General features: G+C 50.0%; 2 protein-coding genes across 8 annotated transcripts in view; both read right to left on the reverse strand.

Moving 5' to 3' along the window:
• Positions 1-6,808, reverse strand: part of insc (INSC spindle orientation adaptor protein) — a 114,723-nt gene extending 107,915 nt beyond the window's left edge. For 3 of the 7 annotated variants that reach the window (XM_079859553.1, XM_079859551.1, XM_079859550.1), the window contains exon 1: positions 5,985-6,802. The gene's annotated coding sequence lies outside the window, so the exon portion shown is untranslated. Of the gene's footprint in view, positions 1-5,864 lie in introns of all 7 variants that reach the window. The other 4 variants (XM_079859552.1, XM_079859548.1, XM_079859547.1 and 1 more) reach the window with 3 other exon arrangements.
• A 1,484-nt stretch (positions 6,809-8,292) lies between these two features.
• LOC307151147 (calcitonin gene-related peptide 1) lies at positions 8,293-10,493 on the reverse strand. The gene is made up of 5 exons (XM_079859006.1): positions 10,406-10,493; positions 10,189-10,280; positions 9,987-10,118; positions 8,689-8,942; positions 8,293-8,414 (listed from the first exon to the last, which is right to left on the reverse strand). Exons 2-5 carry the CDS (start codon positions 10,272-10,274, stop codon positions 8,401-8,403), a joined length of 486 nt encoding a protein of 161 aa, XP_079715132.1. The 5' UTR covers positions 10,275-10,280; positions 10,406-10,493; the 3' UTR covers positions 8,293-8,400.
• Between the last annotated feature and the right edge of the window lie 3,247 nt (positions 10,494-13,740).

Raw genomic sequence — 13,740 nt, forward strand, 5'->3', positions numbered from 1 at the left:
AATGACATCACATCCTGTGCACACGAAAACAAGCACGAAATAAAGCAAAAAGAGAAATAACAATGATTACAATTCACGACACAAACCAAAAACATTAAACCAAAGAAAATAAAACAAACAGACAGGGCCACAATCAACCCGCACACCTGACGAGCGAGCCGGCCCGAGAACAGCCACGCTTCTCTCTTTCGCTCTCACTCCTCGGCGAGCAATTCTCTGGGCCCAAAGTTGTAAACACACAAAAATAATTTAATTTCTTTTTTTTATTTTTTTTTTTATTTAATACTGTGAAGCTGCTTTGATACAATCTGTATTGTGAAAAGCGCTATACAAATATACTTGACTTGACAAAAAGTTTACTCTAACAAAAAGTCGACCGGAATAAGCTCTTGCAAGGCAGCATTAGATTACATAAGCCAGCGTTAGATCGATAGAGGTGCATCCCGTCCTATAATAGAGTGATTAAACCCTAGATTGTGTACTCAACCTGCCAAACATGAAACAGAAGAATTACTAATAAAACAATTAAAAAAAACACACGAATGGCTCTCGTACCTGCCAGGAAATGTTCTCAGCGCAGCACTATGCGTGATCGCTGACCTCAACATGCCGCCGGTTGCTCATCAATGAACTACACAGACTCAGAATAGTAAATACACATTCCATTGACGACAATCCTCATTAAAACAGACGTACCCACCTCTAAACCCGGGGCAGCCTGTGCACAGCAGCACAGAGCCGAGACGGCTCTCCAAATCTATCCCATTCATAAATGATGGACTTCCGTAAAGGGGCGGTACGGATGACAACGCATCCCAAGCGACAAAAGTCCCCCCATTTTATACTACGACATCAGACTACTGATAGGTTCAACGTTTTCGCATGACACTGGCCAATGAACAACAAGGGTACACTTCACCCTGCTACAGTAGGAAAAGAAAATACTAAGGTGGTCAATGGGGGATGAGATCTGCTTGGTCACAAACATTCTTCCAAATATATTCCTTTGTGTTCAGCAGAACAAAGAAATGCATGCAGGTTTGGAACACCTTGAGGGTGAATGACCTTTGCGCTTAAAGAAGATAATTTAAAAGAAAATAGTCCAATGCCGTGGTACACCGAGCACACTCGAGACGCTGTGGGAACGCCTCTGCGTGATTGCGTCATGAAGCACGTATGAAATCAGTCCAATGGCGTGACGGAACGTCATTTGTGACGCCATCTACCAGGAAACTATAAAGCACACCTGGAGCAAACAGTCACTAGCTTCTGATAGGCTGAAGCCAGGCGCGCTCAGGCATGCAGGGAGTATGGCAGGGCGACGCAGCAAGGGGACTCAAGCTGTGTCGAGACGCTGTGGGAACTCTACGATCATGCGAAACTGATTTCCCCTCGGAGAAACCCCTGGGTCTGAGCCACCGCTGCTGGGGTCCCATGTACAGGAGGACAAACATCACTATGTTGGAGGCAGCGGCCATGAGACCCAACAGTCTCTGTGCGAGAGGATCGGTGCTATACGAGCAGGGGAAAGTTGTGCCTGCATCGTCGTCGACTCCCAAACCTCGCCTAGAACAGTGGTCCTCTGAGCTGGAAGGAGCACACTCTGCACACTCGCGCTGAGCCTCAGCCCCAACTTTCTCATGTGAGACAGAACGACATCTCGATGCCGGACCACCATCTGCTCAGACTGAGCTAAAGTCAACCAGTTGTCGATGTAATTCGAATGCCCTGGAGTCTCAGTGGAGCCAGAGCTGCATCCACGCATTTCGTGAAAGTGAAGGGTGATAAACCTAGGCCGAAGGGAAGAGCCCGATACTGGTACACTTCGCCCCTGAAAGCGAACCTCAGGAACTTCCTGTGATGAGGATGGATGGATACATGGAAGTACGCGTCCTTCAAAACTACCGTGACAAACCAGTCCTCGGACTGAATCTGTGACACGATCTGTTTGTGTGTAAGTCTCCCCTGCCGGGACGAGGAACCCTTTCTATAGTTGCACTTCTTGCTCCATAACCAGAGCCTGCTCGAGGTCCACCACCGTAGGGAGGACGAGATCCGAACTGAATTCTGTAACCCTTCTCTAAAATCATTCAACGCCTGCACCTTGGAACCTGTTTCCGGGAGTGTGTTCTCGAGCACCAAACACTGTGTTCTGCGAGTGAGCGGCCGGAGCGCATTAAGGGTTTCTGTTAGAGCGGTGTGTGTTAGCGGCCCCTAAGTTAATAAATAATGATCTTTGCAACGGAAGTGAATCAATCTAAACTAACTTTAGCTGGACAATAACTTTATTCTAGAGCTGCTGTAAAGCCTAAACAATACTGTAATTTCATACTATCACAGTAAAGCTGCTTTGAAACTATCTATATTGTTAAAAGTGCTGTATAAATGAAGATGGCTTGACTTGACTTGACAATTATGACAGGATTTTCCCTTTAAACCACCGGAGTCACATTATGATTACTTTAATGATGTCTTTACTACCTTTCTGGGGCTTGAAAGTGGTAGTTGTGTAGACTGGCTATGGAGGGACAGAAAACTCTCAGATTCATTTGTGTTCCAAAGATAAAGGAAAGTCTTACTGGTCTGGAACGACTTGAGGGAGAGTAATTAATGTCAGAATTTTACATTTTTGGGTGAAATAACCTTTTAATACCCACACATTAACAATGAGACCAGGCTGTAACAGCTTACCTGTATTAACTTTAACTCTCTCAACACACACGACCTGACTGAAGTCTCGCTGCTGATTCAGACACTCTCTGACCTCCTGAACCAGTTTCTGCTTCAGCTCCAACAGCGCAAACGCAGACCAGGCTGTCCTGCACGAAGCTGAGCTCTTACACTCAAACGCAGACCAGGCTGTCCTGCACGAAGCTGAGCTCTTACACTCAAACGCAGACCAGGCTGTCCTGCACGAAGCTGAGCTCTTACACTCAAACGCAGACCAGGCTGTCCTGCACGAAACTGAGCTCTTACACTCAAACGCAGACCAGGCTGTCCTGCACGAAACTGAGCTCTTACACTCAAACGCAGACCAGGCTGTCCTGCACGAAGCTGAGCTCTTACACTCAAACGCAGACCAGGCTGTCCTGCACGAAGCTGAGCTCTTACACTCAAACGCAGACCAGGCTGTCCTGCACGAAGCTGAGCTCTTACACTCAAACGCAGACCAGGCTGTCCTGCACGAAGCTGAGCTCTTACACTCAAACGCAGACCAGGCTGTCCTGCACGAAACTGAGCTCTTACACTCAAACGCAGACCAGGCTGTCCTGCACGAAGCTGAGCTCTTACACTCAAACGCAGACCAGGCTGTCCTGCACGAAGCTGAGCTCTTACACTCAAACGCAGACCAGGCTGTCCTGCACGAAGCTGAGCTCTTACACTCAAACGCAGACCAGGCTGTCCTGCACGAAACTGAGCTCTTACACTCAAACGCAGACCAGGCTGTCCTGCACGAAGCTGAGCTCTTACACTCAAACGCAGACCAGGCTGTCCTGCACGAAGCTGAGCTCTTACACTCAAACGCAGACCAGGCTGTCCTGCACGAAGCTGAGCTCTTACACTCAAACGCAGACCAGGCTGTCCTGCACGAAACTGAGCTCTTACACTCAAACGCAGACCAGGCTGTCCTGCACGAAGCTGAGCTCTTACACTCAAACACAGACCAGGCTGTCCTGCACGAAGCTGAGCTCTTACACTCAAACGCAGACCAGGCTGTCCTGCACGAAGCTGAGCTCTTACACTCAAACGCAGACCAGGCTGTCCTGCACGAAGCTGAGCTCTTACACTCAAACGCAGACCAGGCTGTCCTGCACGAAGCTGAGCTCTTACACTCTAACGCAGACCAGGCTGTCCTGCACGAAGCTGAGCTCTTACACTCAAACGCAGACCAGGCTGTCCTGCACGAAGCTGAGCTCTTACACTCAAACGCAGACCAGGCTGTCCTGCACGAAGCTGAGCTCTTACACTCAAACGCAGACCAGGCTGTCCTGCACGAAGCTGAGCTCTTACACTCAAACGCAGACCAGGCTGTCCTGCACGAAGCTGAGCTCTTACACTCAAACGCAGACCAGGCTGTCCTGCACGAAACTGAGCTCTTACACTCAAACGCAGACCAGGCTGTCCTGAACGAAGCTGAGCTCTTACACTCAAACGCAGACCAGGCTGTCCTGCACGAAACTGAGCTCTTACACTCAAACGCAGACCAGGCTGTCCTGAACGAAGCTGAGCTCTTACACTCAAACGCAGACCAGGCTGTCCTGCACGAAGCTGAGCTCTTACACTCAAACGCAGACCAGGCTGTCCTGCACGAAGCTGAGCTCTTACACTCAAACGCAGACCAGGCTGTCCTGCACGAAGCTGAGCTCTTACACTCAAACGCAGACCAGGCTGTCCTGCACGAAGCTGAGCTCTTACACTCAAACGCAGACCAGGCTGTCCTGCACGAAGCTGAGCTCTTACACTCAAACGCAGACCAGGCTGTCCTGCACGAAGCTGAGCTCTTACACTCAAACGCAGACCAGGCTGTCCTGCACGAAGCTGAGCTCTTACACTCAAACACAGACCAGGCTGTCCTGCACGAAGCTGAGCTCTTACACTCAAACGCAGACCAGGCTGTCCTGCACGAAGCTGAGCTCTTACACTCAAACGCAGACCAGGCTGTCCTGCACGAAGCTGAGCTCTTACACTCAAACGCAGACCAGGCTGTCCTGCACGAAGCTGAGCTCTTACACTCAAACGCAGACCAGGCTGTCCTGCACGAAGCTGAGCTCTTACACTCAAACGCAGACCAGGCTGTCCTGCACGAAGCTGAGCTCTTACACTCAAACGCAGACCAGGCTGTCCTGCACGAAACTGAGCTCTTACACTCAAACGCAGACCAGGCTGTCCTGAACGAAGCTGAGCTCTTACACTCAAACGCAGACCAGGCTGTCCTGCACGAAACTGAGCTCTTACACTCAAACGCAGACCAGGCTGTCCTGAACGAAGCTGAGCTCTTACACTCAAACGCAGACCAGGCTGTCCTGCACGAAGCTGAGCTCTTACACTCAAACGCAGACCAGGCTGTCCTGCACGAAGCTGAGCTCTTACACTCAAACGCAGACCAGGCTGTCCTGCACGAAGCTGAGCTCTTACACTCAAACGCAGACCAGGCTGTCCTGCACGAAGCTGAGCTCTTACACTCAAACGCAGACCAGGCTGTCCTGCACGAAGCTGAGCTCTTACACTCAAACGCAGACCAGGCTGTCCTGCACGAAACTGAGCTCTTACACTCAAACGCAGACCAGGCTGTCCTGCACGAAGCTGAGCTCTTACACTCAAACACAGACCAGGCTGTCCTGCACGAAGCTGAGCTCTTACACTCAAACGCAGACCAGGCTGTCCTGCACGAAGCTGAGCTCTTACACTCAAACGCAGACCAGGCTGTCCTGCACGAAACTGCTTATGAAGACGTTTTTCAAGCCGCAAAAGAGGAATTGACTTTGGGTTTTGAGAAACTGCTGACTGCGACCCAGCCTGGGCCGAACAAAGAGTCTTTGAGCGGAGTAACAGAATCCCTGAGTCTCCCTCGCTCATCTATGCTCATGAAACACTGTTATTAGTGCTAAACACACCCTAACCTGTAGTTAACCTGTTACTGCCCCGCTCTCTGATCACACTGGCTGTAGTTCATCACTGTGCTGGACTCTTATTAAAGAAACGCTCGGATTACTGCTAAAGTCAAAGCAGGGTTAGAACTTTAGGTTTGCTGTAAAACTAACATTTTATTTTACACATACATTCAACAAAATAATGTAGAAGTTGTTATAAAGTCAAAGCATACGTTTAACCATGTAGCACAAAAAAAAAAGGATTTACAGTACCGTCTCCATGATAATGCAATGTCCAATTTCAAAAGGAAGAGTTTTGAGAGTTTAAGCTTTCGACAGATGCCTACTTTACGAGGCCGACCTTCAGCAGAAGCGTCAGTAGAGCACGATTACCTCAGGACAGGAGGATTCAGAGGTCCACAGCTCCTTCTCAGCCGCTCTGCCACATCTCAGACTAATGAGTTACCCATGTGTCCGTGCGCTGGTGATGCTGGTGACCCGTTAAAGAGCTGGATGAGCAACACTTACACTGCGAGTGTGTGTGAGCAACACTTACGCTGCGAGTGTGTGTGTGTGTGTGTCTGCCGCTGGAGCCTGGAGTGAGCAGACCCACATCTCTCCGTCAGTCAGTCTCTCTGCTGGGCCGCGGTCCAAGCCGACGCGAACGGGCTATTTCTGTCTCTGTCTGCACATGAGCTCTCCTCAGCACATTCTGTGGTCACACATGTAATCAGTGGCCGGCTGTGGAGAGCTGTAATTGCAGACTTCATCAGATCAGCACAGCTGCCAACACCAGCTCTTTAAACTCCCTGAAAAACAACTGGAGTCGCATAAATAAATGTGGGCCTGGAATCCAGATGTGGAAGAGGGGAGGAACGAGAGGGAGAGCCGGAGCCATGGGAAAGGAGAAAAAACTGTTTTATGTGACAGGAGACTGTTTTTCCTTCAAATATCCAAAGAAGGGAGAGTTTGGGAGGAGCCGTCTGGGTTCGGTTATTCCTAGACGTTTACCATTAGACGTTCAGGGTATCTGATTTCTGCTCTGTGGAAAAATCAGCCGTGGAAGGGAGAAAAAAAGCCTATGAAAACAAAAGACATGCTGAGGAACGCACAGTCCATTTCCCTGGAACTCGTTCAGGACTGGATCCTGAAACTGGGAAGAGAAACTGGGACTGAAGTGAGTTTACTGGCTGACTCTCTGTCCTCGCTCGCGCTCTGATAGGCTTTCAGCGAGTAAATGACAAACAGCTGTTCACTATCACGAGTCGAACATCTCTGAGACGGGCTCAAAACTCTTTCCATGCGGACACCGCAAGAGTTCTCCACAGCTGAGTTCATCCCGCTGGATTGCATGGAGACCGTAAAAACAACTTGTGGAAAATGATTTCTTTGAAATAATGCCTATAATTTGGGGTTATATAATGTGCTTCCAGTAAATGTGCATGAAGCACAAGACCAGAAGTGAATAAAGCATCCTCTGCTTTCACTGCAATTTATTAATAAAGCACGATTAAAAACAACTGCCGTTGACCAATGTGCCGGACCATTAAATACAACACAGACAAAGAAAGACACGAGTAAACAACAAAGCAGAAAAACACAGATTTAACTCATGAATTACAAGCCAGACCAAATAAAAATGATGTAAACTTTGACATTAAAATAGGTGTTGTGTGAGCAGCTCTGCTTTGAACATGTGAACTGCGGATAACGCCGGAGACTTGAGTCTGGTCGAGAGATCACGTCATGTGATGTGTGTGTGAAGGAGAAATTAATGATGTTTATCTCCGATGTGCAATAAAGAGAGTGAATATCATCAGAAAAGTGTCATTTAGTTTTGATCCGTGATACTGATTTAGTATCGCTGAAGAAAAGAGACATAGGAAACATGGAGAAAATAATATTTTATTGATGCTTTAGAAAAACGTTTTCTTCTGGAACGGTTCCTCTGTTCAGAGGAGAACAGGAGCATAACTCCCAGTCGAACACACGTCTCCTCAGATCGCTGCACACGGCGGTATCGAGGATGAGCTGGATGGACAGTACAATCATAACCATTTATATAATAAACTTATAATTCATTCTTCTGAGTAAAACAGGCTTCTGACATGAGACCCGCTCTGCCACCTGTTGGACAGTGGCGGCACAGAACTCTCTGGAGTTTGTGTGAATGAACTGGAACTGACTCGATCTGATGTATTTGATGCGTTTTAAAACCACAACGAGGCGTATTATCTATATATATATCATCGTGTAGTCTCAGGGTTATATGAGCCTCGTGGAGTGGACTGAGTAAAGCCTGCAGACGAGCTGGATCCGGTTCTGCAGGTCCAACACTTCACTAAAGCAAACACACCTCACCCTCTCACAAGCTCACAACAATCACAGACCTTCCATTCATTATCACAGCCTACGCTTCTATTAATGAAGGCTGCAAAAGGGTGTTTTGAAGAAGCATTTTGGTTCCCCAGAGAGATCAGTTCTGAAAAGATCAACTTTTCTTTAGTGTGAAGAATATTTTAATCATCTAAAGAACCAGTTTCCACTATAAAGAACCTCTGAGCAAGGGAAACTCCCCATTATTAAGAGTGAACACAAACATGAAGGGTTTCTCTGTCCTGTCCCCACACAGATGCAGAATAAACACACAATGTCTTTATGAATCTGATTTATTTCATATAAAAATCTATAGATTTCTCTGTGTTTTAGACGCTCTGTCAGTACATATGGATAACACAAGTGCTTAGTGCGTGTTTAAGAGTCGGTGTTGTTCAGAGAGTTGCTCTTCAGCAGGTGTGTGTGTGTGTTTCTAGTCCAGATCACCTGTGGAACAGAGAAGACACGGTCAGAAACTCTCTCTCTCACACACACACACACACACACACACACAGCACAGAGTCTTGCGCGCGCTCGTGAAACACACACACACACACACACACACACACACACAGCAGAGTCTCGCGCGCGCTCGTGAAACACACACACACACACACACACACACACACACACAGAGCACAGTGTCTCGCGCGCGCTCGTGAAACACACACACACACACACACACAGAGCACAGCACAGAGTCTCGGGGGCGCGCTCGTACCCCGCTCGCGCGCCCAGCTCCTCCTCCTCCTGCGGCCGAACGCGTCGGGTCCCACATCGGTCCTGATGAACCCGGATCTGCCCATTCCCCCGTCGGGTCCCACATCGGTCCTCCTCCTGCGGCCGAACGCGTCGGGTCCCACGTCGGTCCTGATGAACCCGGATCGGCCCATTCCCCCAGTCCGGCTCAGCGAGTCCGCCAGCCGGTGAGTCACGCACGTGGCCGTGTTACACGCGCGCTTCTGCGCGGTCACGCTGAGCAACACAGAGCACCCAGCATCAGCACAGGGACTCCCACACACAGCTCTCATTGCAGTACATGCATTACTCATCTATAATATTGAATGTGTATGGGATTATCAGTCTGATGATTGGATCACAGTCACAGATGTCATCTTACCTGCAGAAATCGTGAAGTTTTTGTAGAGGCAGTTTAACAATTGAATATGTAACTAATAACTTGACAATAAAATTAGAGTTCCTGATATAAAAATACCTTTATTGAACTTAAACACATGAAAGAAATCATACTTTTCTTTTTTCTTTTTTATATTTGATTATCATCATCATCATCAGTTACCTTTATAATACATTTACTCAGTTACTCAAGAGGCATGTGTCAGATGCATAAAAACGACTCCTTGTGGAAGAAATTCAATCTAGGTCTTAACATGCCTTTCTCTGCCAAAGAAAGAAAGAAAGAAGGAAAGCCCGATGCAACCAGGCGTGTGTGTGCGGTCAGTCAAGCAGGATCCGCATGCAGCGGGGGGGTGGGGTTAGATGGCGTTAAAGGCTTCCTCGTAGCCGGGGAACGGGTTGCCCTCGAGCAGGCTGCGCTTCTTGCCGGGCGTCCCGGCGCCCACGTCCGTCTGCGGGAACGTTTGCAACTTGTGCAGCTCCTGGGACAGTTTCCCCAGCACACAGGTGCTGAGATTGGAGCAGCGCTTGGACAGGAGTCTGCCCTGGCTGGACAGAAACACACATGCAGACAGGCGTATCACACACACATGCAGCGCCTGTTAGTGCTCACACATGCGTCAGGTTAGAGAGAGAGCGTGCTCAGGTGGAGAACATGCAGTCATCAGGGTTAGCAGGACATGCTCGGACACGCACACAGGGTCATCACTGAGAGGAGGAGATGGAGGAGCTTCACACTCATCTCCACGGCTCCTCACTCGACTAACTGGATCTACTGCCTCTCGCAGAGTGAAAACAGAAGTCGGTCGGCCGTTTCATATAAACACACTCTTTCCCTGCTCAGAGAGTCCTGATAACAGCTCAGACCTGTGGAGCTCGTACCTGCTGTCGTCACCCGTGGGCTCCAGCTCCTCCGCCGTCATCTGCACCACGTTTCTGACTATAGCGCTCAGTAATCTCCGCGCCTCGTAGTCCATGAGCGCCAGTCTGTCTGTCAGAGACTCTGCAGCGGCTCTGGAGACACACAGCAGACAGTGATGCAGAGCAGCGCACCTGTGCACTCAGCATGAGGAGCGAGCTTTACCTGGCCGGGGCGGCGCTCGAGCTGGACGTCTGCAGCACCACTGCGGCGTACGCGACTAGCAGAGCAGAGACCTTCAGCATGGACATGGTGCCCTGGGACAGAAACACACTGACTACAGCGTCCTCTGTGAAGCCTAAACCCATTAGAGTAATGAACGGCGTCCCTTTCCAAAACCACAGAGATCTCAATCCAACAGAAAGTGTCTTTATGGTCTTACCTCGCCTTGTGTTGCTGTCCGGTGAAATGTTGACTCTCTGAACTTGAAGACCACCTTGATACTACTGTGTGTGGCTCCAGTGGTCAAGCCCTTATATATTCACCATGAGGAGTTGAGTGTTATCTGTGTAGGTGTTTAATTATCTCCCACTGGCCAATCAGAGCACAGAAGGGCACCCGTCAGCCAATCAGCATCCGTCCCACAGCTCGTGCGCACTGATAATGTCTGAAGATCGACTGTGACGTCATTCTTTAGCCTCTAAGTGCTCCGTTCACTAAACTCACTCTCATCTGGAGCCTCTGATATCTGCACTTGCATCTACATTCAGCTCATTCATTTAAATTAATTGAATAAACGCTCTGAATAAACATATACTGTGAGATCAATATTTCAGTGGCATCCAGAGCTGTGATCCAGTGCCCTCTGCTGGTGGGAGAGGAGCACAGCACAGCAAATCTCCGTCAGGGAGAGTCACACTGTTATAAACATATACTGTGAGATCAGTGGCATCCAGAGCTGTGATCCAGTGCCCTCTGCTGGTGGGAGAGGAGCACAGCACATCTCCGTCAGGGAGAGTCACACTGTTATAAACATATACTGTGAGATCAGTGGCATCCAGAGCTGTGATCCAGTGCCCTCTGCTGGTGGGAGAGGAGCACAGCACAGCACATCTCCGTCAGGGAGAGTCACACTGATCCCTGGCTTTCACAGTGCGCATCTCACAGGAGATAAACTAATCAGAGCTTCACATATCTGAGGTAGCAGGAGATGCCTTATGTGACAGGGATCATAACAAATCTGTAATATAAACACTATACAATAAGGTTTCAGTAGTTGACATTAGTTAACTATGTTAGCATGAACTAATGAACAAATACTTCTATGGCATTTATTAACCTTAGTAAATAAAGGGCCACACTGGACGCCAGTCTTGTCACTGGGAGTCGGCCAGGGGAACACAACACATGCGTGTAATACCAATTTACTTTATATGTGTGATTAAGTATAGGTAACACTTTACAATAATTTAATAAAATGTTTAAAGGGTAACTAAACCCTAAACCAACTTTTTTTAGTTAATGATCTGTAAGAATGGGGCTTTATTAGTGCTGTTCATTGATTCGAGTAACTTTTTTGACATTTGGGTATAAAGTGTTTTAATTCTGTGGTGTAAGAACGTCTGAGTGCTTCCCTCTTCCGGTGAGCGTCTGAGTGCTGCCCTCTGCAGGTGAAGGTCTGAGTGCTGCCCTCTGCAGGTGAAGGTCTGAGTGCTGCCCTCTGCAGGTGAAGGTCTGAGTGCTGCCCTCTGCAGGTGAAGGTCTGAGTGCTGCCCTCTACAGGAGAACGCCTGAGTGCTTCCCTCTTCCGGTGAACGTCTGAGTGCTTCCCTCTTCCGGTGAAGGTCTGAGTGCTTCCCTCTTCCGGTGAACGTCTGAGTGCTGCCCTCTGCAGGTGAACGTCTGAGTGCTTCCCTCTGCAGGTGAACGTCTGAGTGCTTCCCTCTGCAGGTGAACGTCTGAGTGCTTCCCTCTGCAGGTGAAGGTCTGAGTGCTTCCCTCTTCAGGTGAAGGTCTGAGTGCTTCCCTCTTCCGGTGAGCGTCTGAGTGCTGCCCTCTGCAGGTGAACGTTTGAGTGCTTCCCTCTGCAGGTGAAGGTCTGAGTGCTGCCCTCTGCAGGTGAAGGTCTGAGTGCTGCCCTCTTCCGGTGAAGGTCTGAGTGCTGCCCTCTTCCGGTGAAGGTCTGAGTGCTGCCCTCTTCCGGTGAACGTCTGAGTGCTTCCCTCTTCAGGTGAAGGTCTGAGTGCTGCCCTCTGCAGGTGAAGGTCTGAGTGCTTCCCTCTGCAGGTGAAGGTCTGAGTGCTGCCCTCTGCAGGTGAAGGTCTGAGTGCTTCCCTCTGCAGGTGAAGGTCTGAGTGCTTCCCTCTGCAGGTGAACGTCTGAGTGCTTCCCTCTGCAGGTGAAGGTCTGAGTGCTTCCCTCTGCAGGTGAACGTTTGAGTGCTTCCCTCTGCAGGTGAAGGTCTGAGTGCTGCCCTCTTCAGGTGAAGGTCTGAGTGCTTCCCTCTGCAGGTGAAGGTCTGAGTGCTTCCCTCTGCAGGTGAACGTCTGAGTGCTTCCCTCTGCAGGTGAAGGTCTGAGTGCTTCCCTCTGCAGGTGAACGTTTGAGTGCTTCCCTCTGCAGGTGAAGGTCTGAGTGCTGCCCTCTGCAGGTGAACGTCTGAGTGCTGCCCTCTGCAGGTGAACGTCTGAGTGCTGCCCTCTGCAGGTGAACGTCTGAGTGCTTCCCTCTGCAGGTGAACGTTTGAGTGCTTCCCTCTGCAGGTGAAGGTCTGAGTGCTGCCCTCTGCAGGTGAACGTCTGAGTGCTTCCCTCTGCAGGTGAACGTCTGAGTGCTTCCCTCTGCAGGTGAAGGTCTGAGTGCTTCCCTCTGCAGGTGAACGTTTGAGTGCTTCCCTCTGCAGGTGAAGGTCTGAGTGCTTCCCTCTGCAGGTGAACGTTTGAGTGCTTCCCTCTGCAGGTGAAGGTCTGAGTGCTGCCCTCTGCAGGTGAACGTCTGAGTGCTTCCCTCTGCAGGTGAACGTCTGAGTGCTTCCCTCTGCAGGTGAAGGTCTGAGTGCTTCCCTCTGCAGGTGAACGTTTGAGTGCTTCCCTCTGCAGGTGAAGGTCTGAGTGCTGCCCTCTGCAGGTGAACGTCTGAGTGCTGCCCTCTGCAGGTGAAGGTCTGAGTGCTGCCCTCTGCAGGTGAACGTCTGAGTGCTTCCCTCTGCAGGTGAACGTTTGAGTGCTTCCCTCTGCAGGTGAAGGTCTGAGTGCTGCCCTCTGCAGGTGAACGTCTGAGTGCTTCCCTCTGCAGGTGAACGTTTGAGTGCTTCCCTCTGCAGGTGAAGGTCTGAGTGCTGCCCTCTGCAGGTGAACGTCTGAGTGCTTCCCTCTGCAGGTGAACGTTTGAGTGCTTCCCTCTGCAGGTGAAGGTCTGAGTGCTTCCCTCTTCCGGTGAGCGTCTGAGTGCTGCCCTCTGCAGGTGAACGTTTGAGTGCTTCCCTCTGCAGGTGAAGGTCTGAGTGCTGCCCTCTGCAGGTGAAGGTCTGAGTGCTGCCCTCTGCAGGTGAAGGTCTGAGTGCTGCCCTCTGCAGGTGAAGGTCTGAGTGCTGCCCTCTTCCGGTGAACGTCTGAGTGCTTCCCTCTTCAGGTGAAGGTCTGAGTGCTGCCCTCTGCAGGTGAAGGTCTGAGTGCTTCCCTCTGCAGGTGAAGGTCTGAGTGCTGCCCTCTGCAGGTGAAGGTCTGAGTGCTGCCCTCTGCAGGTGAATGTCTGAGTGCTGCCCTCTGCAGGTGAAGG

The sequence above is a fragment of the Squalius cephalus genome (assembly GCF_949319135.1).
Source record: "Squalius cephalus genome assembly, chromosome: 23".
In the NCBI taxonomy this organism is placed as follows: domain Eukaryota; kingdom Metazoa; phylum Chordata; class Actinopteri; order Cypriniformes; family Leuciscidae; genus Squalius; species Squalius cephalus.